Source organism: Salmo salar, chromosome ssa13 (genome assembly GCF_905237065.1).
Source record: "Salmo salar chromosome ssa13, Ssal_v3.1, whole genome shotgun sequence".
Lineage (NCBI taxonomy): Eukaryota > Metazoa > Chordata > Actinopteri > Salmoniformes > Salmonidae > Salmo > Salmo salar.
Genome location: NC_059454.1, coordinates 104,239,605 through 104,254,392, shown reverse-complemented (window position 1 = coordinate 104,254,392; position 14,788 = coordinate 104,239,605). Strand labels below are relative to the sequence as shown.

Below are 14,788 nucleotides of genomic sequence, written 5' to 3'. Positions count from 1 at the left end.
CTAGACATATGCTGTACGTCCTTCCTATCCTCCCTGCTAGACATATGCTGTACGTCCTTACATCCTCCCTGCTAGACATATGCTGTACGTCCTTACATCCTCCCTGCTAGACATATGCTGTACGTCCTTACATCCTCCCTGCTAGACATATGCTGTACGTCCTTCCTATCCTCCCTGCTAGACATATGCTGTACGTCCTTACATCCTCCCTGCTAGACATATGCTGTACGTCCTTCCTATCCTCCCTGCTAGACATATGCTGTACGTCCTTACTATCCTCCCTGCTAGACATATGCTGTACGTCCTTACATCCTCCCTGCTAGACATATGCTGTACGTCCTTACATCCTCCCTGCTAGACATATGCTGTACGTCCTTACATCCTCCCTGCTAGACATATGCTGTACGTCCTTCCTATCCTCCCTGCTAGACATATGCTGTACGTCCTTACATCCTCCCTGCTAGACATATGCTGTACGTCCTTCCTATCCTCCCTGCTAGACATATGCTGTACGTCCTTCCATCCTCCCTGCTAGACATATGCTGTACGTCCTTACATCCTCCCTGCTAGACATATGCTGTACGTCCTTACATCCTCCCTGCTAGACATATGCTGTACGTCCTTCCATCCTCCCTGCTAGACATATGCTGTACGTCCTTACATCCTCCCTGCTAGACATATGCTGTACGTCCTTACATCCTCCCTGCTAGACATATGCTGTACGTCCTTCCTATCCTCCCTGCTAGACATATGCTGTACGTCCTTCCATCCTCCCTGCTAGACATATGCTGTACGTCCTTCCATCCTCCCTGCTAGACATATGCTGTACGTCCTTCCTATCCTCCCTGCTAGACATATGCTGTACGTCCTTCCTATCCACCCTGCTAGACATATGCTGTACGTCCTTCCTATCCTCCCTGCTAGACATATGCTGTACGTCCTTCCTATCCTCCCTGCTAGACATATGCTGTACGTCCTTCCTATCCTCCCTGCTAGACATATGCTGTACGTCCTTCCTATCCTCCCTGCTAGACATATGCTGTACGTCCTTCCTATCCTCCCTGCTAGACATATGCTGTACGTCCTTACATCCTCCCTGCTAGACATATGCTGTACGTCCTTACATCCTCCCTGCTAGACATATGCTGTACGTCCTTCCATCCTCCCTGCTAGACATATGCTGTACGTCCTTCCATCCTCCCTGCTAGACATATGCTGTACGTCCTTCCTATCCTCCCTGCTAGACATATGCTGTACGTCCTTCCTATCCTCCCTGCTAGACATATGCTGTACGTCCTTACATCCTCCCTGCTAGACATATGCTGTACGTCCTTACATCCTCCCTGCTAGACATATGCTGTACGTCCTTACTATCCTCCCTGCTAGACATATGCTGTACGTCCTTCCTATCCTCCCTGCTAGACATATGCTGTACGTCCTTCCTATCCTCCCTGCTAGACATATGCTGTACGTCCTTACTATCCTCCCTGCTAGACATATGCTGTACGTCCTTCCTATCCTCCCTGCTAGACATATGCTGTACGTCCTTACATCCTCCCTGCTAGACATATGCTGTACGTCCTTACATCCTCCCTGCTAGACATATGCTGTACGTCCTTACATCCTCCCTGCTAGACATATGCTGTACGTCCTTACATCCTCCCTGCTAGACATATGCTGTACGTCCTTCCTATCCTCCCTGCTAGACATATGCTGTACGTCCTTACATCCTCCCTGCTAGACATATGCTGTACGTCCTTACATCCTCCCTGCTAGACATATGCTGTACGTCCTTACATCCTCCCTGCTAGACATATGCTGTACGTCCTTACATCCTCCCTGCTAGACATATGCTGTACGTCCTTCCATCCTCCCTGCTAGACATATGCTGTACGTCCTTACATCCTCCCTGCTAGACATATGCTGTACGTCCTTCCATCCTCCCTGCTAGACATATGCTGTACGTCCTTACATCCTCCCTGCTAGACATATGCTGTACGTCCTTCCATCCTCCCTGCTAGACATATGCTGTACGTCCTTACATCCTCCCTGCTAGACATATGCTGTACGTCCTTCCATCCTCCCTGCTAGACATATGCTGTACGTCCTTCCATCCTCCCTGCTAGATATATGCTGTACGTCCTTCCTATCCTCCCTGCTAGACATATGCTGTACGTCCTTCCTATCCTCCCTGCTAGACATATGCTGTACGTCCTTCCTATCCTCCCTGCTAGACATATGCTGTACGTCCTTACTATCCTCCCTGCTAGACATATGCTGTACGTCCTTACTATCCTCCCTGCTAGACATATGCTGTACGTCCTTACTATCCTCCCTGCTAGACATATGCTGTACGTCCTTCCTATCCTCCCTGCTAGACATATGCTGTACGTCCTTCCTATCCTCCCTGCTAGACATATGCTGTACGTCCTTACTATCCTCCCTGCTAGACATATGCTGTACGTCCTTCCTATCCTCCCTGCTAGACATATGCTGTACGTCCTTCCTATCCTCCCTGCTAGACATATGCTGTACGTCCTTACATCCTCCCTGCTAGACATATGCTGTACGTCCTTACATCCTCCCTGCTAGACATATGCTGTACGTCCTTCCCATCCTCCCTGCTAGACATATGCTGTACGTCCTTCCTATCCTCCCTGCTAGACATATGCTGTACGTCCTTCCTATCCTCCCTGCTAGACATATGCTGTACGTCCTTACATCCTCCCTGCTAGACATATGCTGTACGTCCTTACATCCTCCCTGCTAGACATATGCTGTACGTCCTTACTATCCTCCCTGCTAGACATATGCTGTACGTCCTTACTATCCTCCCTGCTAGACATATGCTGTACGTCCTTACATCCTCCCTGCTAGACATATGCTGTACGTCCTTCCTATCCTCCCTGCTAGACATATGCTGTACGTCCTTCCATCCTCCCTGCTAGACATATGCTGTACGTCCTTACTATCCTCCCTGCTAGACATATGCTGTACGTCCTTCCTATCCTCCCTGCTAGACATATGCTGTACGTCCTTACATCCTCCCTGCTAGACATATGCTGTACGTCCTTACATCCTCCCTGCTAGATATATGCTGTACGTCCTTACATCCTCCCTGCTAGACATATGCTGTACGTCCTTCCTATCCTCCCTGCTAGACATTTGCTGTTCGTCCTTACATCCTCCCTGCTAGACATATGCTGTACGTCCTTACATCCTCCCTGCTAGACATATGCTGTACGTCCTTCCCTATCCTCCCTGCTAGACATATGCTGTACGTCCTTACATCCTCCCTGCTAGACATATGCTGTACGTCCTTACATCCTCCCCGCTAGACATCTGCTGTACGTCCTTACATCCTCCCTGCTAGACATATGCTGTACGTCCTTACATCCTCCCTGCTAGACATATGCTGTACGTCCTTCCTATCCTCCCTGCTAGACATATGCTGTACGTCCTTACATCCTCCCTGCTAGACATATGCTGTACGTCCTTACATCCTCCCTGCTAGACATATGCTGTACGTCCTTACATCCTCCCTGCTAGACATATGCTGTACGTCCTTCCTATCCTCCCTGCTAGACATATGCTGTACGTCCTTACATCCTCCCTGCTAGACATATGCTGTACGTCCTTACATCCTCCCTGCTAGACATATGCTGTACGTCCTTACATCCTCCCTGCTAGACATATGCTGTACGTCCTTCCTATCCTCCCTGCTAGACATATGCTGTACGTCCTTCCATCCTCCCTGCTAGACATATGCTGTACGTCCTTACATCCTCCCTGCTAGACATATGCTGTACGTCCTTACATCCTCCCTGCTAGACATATGCTGTACGTCCTTCCATCCTCCCTGCTAGACATATGCTGTACGTCCTTACATCCTCCCTGCTAGACATATGCTGTACGTCCACATCCTCCCTGCTAGACATATGCTGTACGTCCTTACATCCTCCCTGCTAGATATTTGCTGTACGTCCTTCCTATCCTCACTGCTAGACATATGCTGTACGTCCTTCCTATCCACCCTGCTAGACATATGCTGTACGTCCTTACATCCTCCCTGCTAGACATATGCTGTACGTCCTTACATCTTCCCTGCTAGACATATTCTGTACGTCCTTCCTATCCTCCCTGCTAGACATATGCTGTACGTCCTTCCTATCCACCCTGCTAGACATATGCTGTACGTCCTTCCTATCCTCCCTGCTATACATATGCTGTACGTCCTTCCTATCCTCCCTGCTAGACATATGCTGTACGTCCTTCCTATCCACCCTGCTAGCCATATGCTGTACGTCCTTCCATCCACCCTGCTAGACATATGCTGTAAGTCCTTCCTATCCTCCCTGCTAGACATATGCTGTACGTCCTTCCTATCCTCCCTGCTAGACATATGCTGTACGTCCTTACATCCTCCCTGCTAGACATATGCTGTACGTCCTTCCTATCCTCCCTGCTAGACATATGCTGTACGTCCTTACATCCTCCCTGCTAGACATATGCTGTACGTCCTTACATCCTCCCTGCTAGACATATGCTGTACGTCCTTACATCCTCCCTGCTAGACATATGCTGTACGTCCTTCCTATCCTCCCCGCTAGACATATGCTGTACGTCCTTCCTATCCTCCCTGCTAGACATATGCTGTACGTCCTTACATCCTCCCTGCTAGACATATGCTGTACGTCCTTCCTATCCTCCCTGCTAGACATATGCTGTACGTCCTTCCTATCCTCCCTGCTAGACATATGCTGTACGTCCTTACATCCTCCCTGCTAGACATATGCTGTACGTCCTTCCTATCCTCCCTGCTAGACATATGCTGTACGTCCTTACATCCTCCCTGCTAGACATATGCTGTACGTCCTTACATCCTCCCTGCTAGACATATGCTGTACGTCCTTACATCCTTCCTGCTAGACATATGCTGTACGTCCTTACATCCTCCCTGCTAGACATATGCTGTACGTCCTTACATCCTCCCTGCTAGACATATGCTGTACGTCCTTACATCCTCCCCGCTAGACATATGGTGTACGTCCTTCCTATCCTCCCCGCTAGACATATGCTGTACGTCCTTCCATCCTCCCTGCTAGACATATGCTGTACGTCCTTACATCCTCCCTGCTAGACATATGCTGTACGTCCTTCCTATCCTCCCTGCTAGACATATGCTGTACGTCCTTACATCCTCCCTGCTAGACATATGCTGTACGTCCTTACATCCTCCCTGCTAGACATATGCTGTCGTCCTTCCATCCTCCCTGCTAGACATATGCTGTACGTCCTTACATCCTCCCTGCTAGATATATGCTGTACGTCCTTACATCCTCCCTGCTAGACATATGCTGTACGTCCTTCCTATCCTCCCTGCTAGACATTTGCTGTACGTCCTTACATCCTCCCTGCTAGACATATGCTGTACGTCCTTACATCCTCCCTGCTAGACATATGCTGTACGTCCTTACATCCTCCCTGCTAGACATATGCTGTACGTCCTTCCTATCCTCCCCTGCTAGACATATGCTGTACGTCCTTCCATCCTCCCTGCTAGACATATGCTGTACGTCCTTACATCCTCCCTGCTAGACATATGCTGTACGTCCTTACATCCTCCCTGCTAGACATATGCTGTACGTCCTTCCATCCTCCCTGCTAGACATATGCTGTACGTCCTTACATCCTCCATGCTAGACATATGCTGTACGTCCTTACATCCTCCCTGCTAGATATTTGCTGTACGTCCTTTCTATTCTCCCTGCTAGACATATGCTGTACGTCCTTCCTATCCTCCCTGCTAGATATATGCTGTACGTCCTTCCTATCCTCCCTGCTAGACATATGCTGTACGTCCTTCCTATCCTCCCTGCTAGACATATGCTGTACGTCCTTCCTATCCTCCCTGCTAGATATATGCTGTACGTCCTTCCTATCCTCCCTGCTAGACATATGCTGTACGTCCTTCCTATCCTCCCTGCTAGACATATGCTGTACGTCCTTCCTATCCTCCCTGCTAGACATATGCTGTACGTCCTTCCTATCCTCCCTGCTAGACATATGCTGTACGTCCTTACATCCTCCCTGCTAGACATATGCTGTACGTCCTTACATCCTCCCTGCTAGACATATGCTGTACGTCCTTCCTATCCTCCCTGCTAGACATATGCTGTACGTCCTTCCTATCCTCCCTGCTAGACATATGCTGTACGTCCTTACATCCTCCCTGCTAGACATATGCTGTACGTCCTTACATCCTCCCTGCTAGATATATGCTGTACGTCCTTATATCCTCCCTGCTAGACATATGCTGTACGTCCTTCCTATCCTCCCTGCTAGACATATGCTGTACGTCCTTACATCCTCCCTGCTAGACATATGCTGTACGTCCTTACATGCTCCCTGCTAGATATATGCTGTACGTCCTTATATCCTCCCTGCTAGACATATGCTGTACGTCCTTCCTATCCTCCCTGCTAGACATTTGCTGTACGTCCTTACATCCTCCCTGCTAGACATATGCTGTACGTCCTTACATCCTCCCTGCTAGACATATGCTGTACGTCCTTACATCCTCCCTGCTAGACATATGCTGTACGTCCTTCCTATCCTCCCTGCTAGACATATGCTGTACGTCCTTACATCCTCCCTGCTAGACATATGCTGTACGTCCTTACATCCTCCCTGCTAGATATATGCTGTACGTCCTTCCTATCCTCCCTGCTAGACATATGCTGTACGTCCTTACATCCTCCCTGCTAGATATTTGCTGTAATGTTTGCAGGAAGAGCTTCACGATGCATGTATTAATCCTGCTTTCTAGTGAGCAGCAATTCACAGCTGATCGACCCTCTGTGTGATGACAGGGTTCTGAATATGGAGTCAGTCTGGACAGAGGAGGAGGAGGAGGAGCCTGCTGATCATCCATACTACAACAACATCCCCGGCAAGATGCCACCACCTGGAGGGTTCATAGACACCCGGCTAGGCCAGAGCATCCAGGCTGAGGTACTGGACAGTTCCCTCGCCACATCTCACCATATGCAGTAGCAACAGCCAGTACAGAGTGCTACACTTTAGGGCTCCAGAGTGGTGCAGCGGTCTAAGGCACTGCATCTCAGTGCAAGAGGCATCACTACAGTCTCTGGTTCGAATCCAGGCTGTATCACATCCAGCAGAGATTGGGAGTCCCATAGGGCGCTGCACAATTGTCCCAGGTTTGGCCGGGGTAGGCTGTCATTGTAAATAAGAATTTGTTCTTAACTGACTAGCCTAGTTAAATAAAGGTTAAAATGTGTATATATATATATATATAAAATATATACAATTCTACCTCATCCACCTCCCTATAGTAATATCATAATAAGATATGCCCCCAGGATGGTTCATAAATACCAGGCTAGGCTGGACCAACCAACCAGACTGAGACACAGAAAACCTGGTCACACCTACCTCACCATCCACTTAGCTATAATAATATATACCACTTAGCAGATGCTTTTATGCAAAGAGTTCAACACAGTTTTGAACAGTGACTACATACATGTTTTATGTGATCACTGCGAGACATTAACACACTATCTTGGCTTCGCTGGCGTTGCACCGCAAATCAACATGTGTACGTACGTCATCACCAGTTACAAATACAATTCCCAGGATGTCCATTCCACACTTACCTCATCTACACTAACCTCATCCATCCAACCTCATCCACACCAACCTCATCCATCCTACCTCATCTACACTAACCTCATCCATCCAACCTCATCCACACCAACCTCATCCATCCTATCTCATCTACACTAACCTCATCCATCCAACCTCATCCACACCAACCTCATCATCCTACCTCATCTACACTAACCTCATCCATCCAACCTCATCCACACCAACCTCATCATCCTACCTCATCTACACCAACCTCATCCATCCAACCTCATCCACACCAACCTCATCATCCTACCTCATCTACACTAACCTCATCCATCCAACCTCATCCACACCAACCTCATCATCCTACCTCATCTACACTAACCTCATCCATCCAACCTCATCCACACCAACCTCATCCATCCTACCTCATCTACACTAACCTCATCCATTCAACCTCATCCACACCAACCTCATCCATCCTATCTCATCCACACCAACCTCATCCATCCTACCTCATCCACACCAACCTCATCCACACCTACCTAATCTATCCTACCTCATCCACACCTACCTCGTCAATCCTACCTCATCCACACCAACCTCATCCACACCAACCTCATCCATCCTACCTCATCTACACTAACCTCATCCATCCAACCTCATCCACACCAACCTCATCCATCCTACCTCATCCACCCCTACCTCGTCAATCCTACCTCATCCACACCAACCTCATCCAAACCAACCTCATCCATCCTACCTCATCCACACCAACCTCATCCATCCTACCTCATCCATCCTACCTCATCCACACCAACCTCATCCATCCTACCTCATCCATCCTACCTCATCCACACCAACCTCATCCATCCTACCTCATCCACACCAACCTCATCCATCCTACCTCATCCACACCTACCTAATCCATACTACCTCATCCATACCTACCTCGTAAATCCTACCTCATCCACACCTACCTAATCCATACCTACCTCATCCACACAACCTCATCCACACCTACCTAATCTATCCTACCTCATCCATTCTACCTCAGCCACACCAACCTCATCCATCCTACCTTATCTTTCCTACCTCATCCATGCTACCTCTTCCTATGGCACCCAGGGCCTACATACGTCACCACAGTCTAGAAATACATCCTGTTAGCCTCTGGGATTTGATTTGCTTCCCAATCATGAATGAGATGGATACTGCTGACAGAGGAAGGAAGGAATACAGACCTTGCAGAAGAGTTGCTGTTTTTTATCTTTATTTTTCTCTGACTCATTCTGTTGTTGTTCCTGTGTCTGTCCCTCGAGCAGCAGGCCCCAGGGGCTGGGGTGGACCAGACTTACTACCAGGGTAGACACTGTGGCGAGATCTGGGGAGCGGACAGGAGGCCTACTGGGATACTCGTCCAACAGGGTAAAAGAGGATCTATCTGTCTCTGGTCTCTCTTTCTCTCTCTCTCTCTTTGGATATCTTTCTGGACGTGTCTTTTTTTTCTGTTTTTCTGCCCTCTCTCTCTGTCTGTCTTTCTCTGTCTCTTGCTCTCTCTCCGTCTCACCTTCTCTCTCGCTCACCATTACGATTGACCATTACGTATCGGTCCCAGTTAAATTTAACTAAACATAATCTTAGGACCAAAATAGCTTTTTACCACCTGAGGAACATTGCCAAGGTACGGCCGTTTCTCTCTCAGGCTGATACAGAGACTCATCCATGCTTTTATTACAAGCAGGCTTGACTACTGTAATGCTCTCCTGTCTGGTCTACTGAAGAAAGCCATTGGTCAATTGCAAAACATACAGAGTGCTGCAGCACGGGTACTGACCAAGACCATACGGAGAATACACCTTACAGCAATTTTAAGGTCTCTGCACTGGCTGCCTGTGAATTTAGAATTCATTTTAAGATTGTTCTAAATCAATCCACAATTGTGCACCCCAATACATGTCAGACATGTTTTTAAGTTATGTACCCAGTAGGTCCCTCAGGTCCTCTGGCACTGGCCTTTTAACTATCACAAAGCTTAAGACCAAGAGGCATGGAGAGGCAGCCTTTAGTTATTATGCCCCCAGCCTCTGGAATAGCCTGCCAGAGAACCTGAGGGAGAGACTAAACTGTGGACATATTTAAAATATCTTAAAACACACCTTTTTAGCTTTGCTTTTCATTAGGGGGCTTTTTAGTTGTTCAGTTTTTATTGTTATTCTTTTGTTTTTTATCCTCTTACATTTGTTGTGTAGCAAATATTTCCGTTTTTTCCCCATTGTTTTTATATATTTTTTCCTGTGAAGCACATTCTGTTGCATTCCATGTCTGAAATGTGCTGTATAAATAAAGCTTGATTTGATTTTAATCTAAAATGTAATCTATGTAATCCCCAAAAGTAATTATTTATCATGAGAAGGCCATAAGCAATAACTAGTAATGCTGAATACTCCAAGAAAGTTCAAAATCTCACCTTTCTGGTCATTCTTTAAAATAAATTGCTGAGGTGTAGTCACTTTTCAGGACACAAGCTCAAGTACACAGTACAAATATGATAAAAATAAGAACGTTTATATAAAATAATGGCATCCACAGATATGGTCTGATTTTGGCTAGGCTACTTTGAAGCAAGGTAAGACATGCCTCATAATATGTAGTAAAACCTTCAGGTTTCAAACAGTTAAGTATATGTTTTCAAAATGCATACTGCCTCCAGCTCATTGCAAAGTGGTGTGTCACTTGCCTTCCGTTGCCTTTGCATTTGCTGTTTGAGATGTTGTAGCAGCAGCTCTCGCGCTGTCTGACAGATTTTACGCTCAAAGACTGTATCTGTATGCTGTACGCATGTGATAAAATACATAACGAATATAAACATAACAAAGATACATAACGAATATACTGTACACAAGTGGCAAATTAAGTACACAAAATTATGCAAATGAACCTATAGACGGATAAACATGACCAGTCAAATGAATTTCCATCGACGCGTATTTCCATCAATGAAGAGGCTAAAAAGCGTTACTTCACAATGGTGTTTTTTCTTCTTTTCCCGGACAATTTGCCTGTGCCAATTTTATTTATCAGCTTTTCTATTTTTTTATAGGTCAAAAGCCAGCTATTTCCGGCTAAGGGAAATCTTGACACACCCACACAAGTCAGCTCAGACAGATCCAGCTTAGAGAGACCCAGCTCAGAGAGGACCAGCTCAGAGAGGCCCAGCTCAGAGAGGCCCAGCTCAGAGAGGCCCAGCTCAGAGAGGCCAAACTCAGAGAGGCCAAACTCAGAGAGGCCAAGCTCAGAGAGGCCCAGCTCAGAGAGGCCCAGCTCATGAGCTCCATCAGCAGCAGATTTGAATGGAAAATGAATGTGTTTATTCAATAAAAGTGTGCATTGAATCGTATCGAACCAAATCGTTTTGTTACTCTAATCATGTAAGGGTGCGTGCTGGTGGCAGGGAAGTCAGGCGCAGGAGATCGAACTTGGTATAAAACGGAGCAGTTTAATAAGTGCTCAAAAACTCAGAAAACCAAAATATACAAAATAATACACGTGGGTACAAAACCCGTCGCACACCAGAACATATCTTGCACAAAGCTTACAAACAAACAATCACCGACAAGGACAATGAGGGGGAACAGAGGGTTAAATACACAACATGTAATGAATGGAATTGGAACCAGGTGTGATACAAGACAAAACCAAAGGAAAATGAAAAGAGGATCAGCGATGGCTAGAAGGTCGGCGACTTCGACCGCCGGCAGTCGCGACAAATCAAATAGAATCGGCACCGAATCGTTTCAAACTAAAACGTGTCGTTCATGTATCGTATCAGATCCCATGCATCTAAACTCAGCAAAAAAAGAAACGTCCTCTCACTGTCAACTGCGTTTAATTTTAATATTTTGTAAATATTTGTATGAACATAACAAGATTCAACAACTGAGACATAAACTGAACAAGTTCCCCAGACATGTGACGAACAGAAAGGGAATAATGTTTCCCTGAACAAAGTGGAGGTCAAAATCAAAAGTAACAGTCAGTATCTGATGTGGCCACCAGCTGCATTAAGTACTGCAGTGCATCTTCTCCTCATGGACTGCACCAGATTTGCCAATTCTTGCTGTGAGATGTTACCCCACTCTTCCACCAAGGCATCTGCAAGTTCCCGGACATTTCTGGGGGGAATGGCCCTAGCCCTCACCCTCCGATCCAACAGGTCCCAGATGTGCTCAATGGGATTGAGATCCGGGCTCTTCGCTGGCCATGGCAGAACACTGACATTCCTGTCTTGCAGGAAATCACGCACAGAACGAGCAATATGGCTGGTGGCACATTGTCATGCTGGAGGGTCATGTCAGGATGAGCCTGCAGGAAGGGTACCACATGAGGGAGGAGGATGTCTTCCCTGTAACGCACAGCATTGAGATTGCCTGCAATAACAACAAGCTCAGTCCGATGATGCTGTGACACACCGCCCCAGACCATGATGGACCCTTAACCTCCAAATCGATCCCACTTCAGAGTACAGGCCTCGGTGTAAGGCTAATTCCTTCGACGATAAACGCAAATCCGACCATCACCCCTGGTGAGACTAAACTGCGACTTGTCAATGAAGACGAGTCCTGTCTGCCAGTCCTGTCTGGTCCAGCGACGGTGGGTTTGTGCCCATAGGCGACGTTGTTGCCGGTGATGTCTGGTGAGGACCTGCCTTACAACAGGGCTACAAGCCCTCAGTCCAGCCTCTCTCAGCCTATTGCGGACAGTCTGAGCATAATGGAGGGATTGTGCATTCCTGGTGTAACTCGAGCAGTTGTTGTTGCCATCTTGTACCTGTCCCGTAGGTGTGATGTTCGGATGTACCGTTCCTGTGCAGGTGTTGTTACACGTGGTCTGCCACTGCGAGGACGATCAGCTGTCCGTCCTGTCTCCCTGTAGCGCTGTCTTAGGCGTCTCACAGTACGGACATTGCAATTTATTGCCCTGGCCACATCTGCAGTCCGCATGCCTCCTTGCAGCATGCCTAAGGCATGTTCACGCAGATGAGGCATCTTTCTTTTGGTGTTTTTCAGAGTCAGTAGGAAGGCCTCTTTAGTGTCCTACGTTTTCATAACTGTGACCTTAATTGCCTACCGTCTGTAAGCTGTTAGTGTCTTAACGACCGTTCCACAGGTGCATGTTCATTAATTGTTTACGGTTCATTGAACAAGCATGGGAAACAGTGTTTAAACCCTTTACAATGAAGATCTGTGAAGTTATTTGGATTTTTATGAATTATCTTTGAACGACAGGGTCCTGAAAAAGGATGTTTATTTTATTGTTGAGTTAGATACATATCATTCCTGTATGGTATAAGAGCCCATGTATCTACATACGTATAATTCGTGTATGGTATAAGAGCCCATGTATCTACATAAGTATCATTCCTGTATGGTATAAGAGCCCATGTATCTACATACGTATCATTCCTGTATGGTATAAGAGCCCATGTATCTACATACGTATCATTCCTGTATGGTGCCAGAGCCCATGTATCTACATACGTATCATTCCTGTATGGTATAAGAGCCCATGTATCTACATACGTATCATTCCTGTATGGTATAAGAGCCCATGTATCTACATACGTATCATTCGTGTATGGTATAAGAGCCCATGTATCTACATACGTATCGTTCGTGTATGGTATAAGAGCCCATGTATCTACATACGTATCATTCCTGTATGGTATAAGAGCCCATGTATCTACATACGTATCATTCCTGTATGGTATAAGAGCCCATGTATCTACATACGTATCATTCCTGTATGGTATAAGAGCCCATGTATCTACATACGTATCATTCGTGTATGGTGCCAGAGCCCATAGATGCGTATCTAGTCGTCTTGAAAGAGAAAGATATGCATCCCTCGTTTCTACTAACTCATAACTCCCCCCAGGTAAGAAGAGAAAGACTCTTTATTGTCTATTTTTTTCTTCAGATGACAGAAAATATAAATTCGTTTTTCTTGCTTTTAACTTTTGTTTTGACGTCTAGGATCATGTGACATCTACAGTCTGCCGGAGGGGAAGAGCACAGCACCAAAAACGGGGGATGTGCCTACGTACGTGAACACCCAGCAGATCGACGCCCAGGTGCTGGCAGCGCTGCAGGCTGAACAGGACAGCATGGCAGCAGAAGGGGCAACGGGCACAGCAGCCAAAGAAAGTCCAAGGAAAGACCTGTTCGACATGAGTAAGAATACCTACCTCTAACTGCTTATTGCTAACAGTAACGAGAGAGAGAGATATGTTTGCCTGTAAGCAATATTCACATTATTGTACAGCATGGCAGAGGGGGCATCAGGCGTAGCAAAAGACAGTCCCAGGAAAGACATGAGTAAGAACTAACCCTAATGCTAATAACTCTAGCATATTCCTATTCAACATCTACGAGAAGACTAACCGCGAACCGTTAATTACACTAGAATATTCCCATTCAACATCGACAAGAAGAAGAAACTAACTGCTAAACGCTAATTGCTGTTAACACTAGCATAATCCTATCCAATGATCTGGTCCTATTACGATATCTACCCCTCCCCTTGGCCCTAGCCCTTCAATGTTTACAGATCTGAAGCTTTACCACTACACTGCTTATACTTATCCTTAGACATACTAACATAGAGGTGTAAGGGAACAAGGGGGATGGATAGGGAGTGATTTAGGACCGGCTGAACATACTTATAAAAATAAGAAACTCACTGCTAAAATGTTTATGCTAATAACACTAGTATAATTCCTATTGAACCTGTATAGAAGAACCTTACCACTAATCGCTAATTGTTAACAGTAATAACACTAGTCCAACCACGAGACATGATTATAATTATAGAGGTGATCTGGCTATTGTTTCCAGGGGGTTGTTTTGTGCTATAATTACATTGTGTCAGGTCCAAGACAAAAGGGAGATATCACTGTAGACCACAGGAGGCTGGTGGAACCTTAATTTGGGAGGATGGGCTCGTGGTAATGGCTGGAACAGAATAAGCGGAGTGTTATCAAACACACGGTTTCCATGTATTTGATGCCATTCCATTAGGTCTGTTCTTGCCATAATTATGAGCCGTCCTCCCCTCAGCAGCCTCCTGTGCT

At 46.4% G+C, this 14,788-nt stretch overlaps 1 protein-coding gene across 2 annotated transcripts in view; it reads left to right on the top strand.

The window, feature by feature from the left end:
• The window catches only part of shc3 (SHC (Src homology 2 domain containing) transforming protein 3), a 66,264-nt gene that overhangs the window by 46,622 nt on the left and 4,854 nt on the right, over window positions 1-14,788 (top strand). For both annotated transcript variants that reach the window (XM_014138882.2, XM_014138884.2), the window contains exons 8-10: window positions 6,873-7,014; window positions 8,982-9,084; window positions 13,692-13,889. In XM_014138882.2, the coding sequence (XP_013994357.2) occupies window positions 6,873-7,014; window positions 8,982-9,084; window positions 13,692-13,889 (443 nt within the window). The remainder of the gene's footprint in view (window positions 1-6,872; window positions 7,015-8,981; window positions 9,085-13,691; window positions 13,890-14,788) is intronic.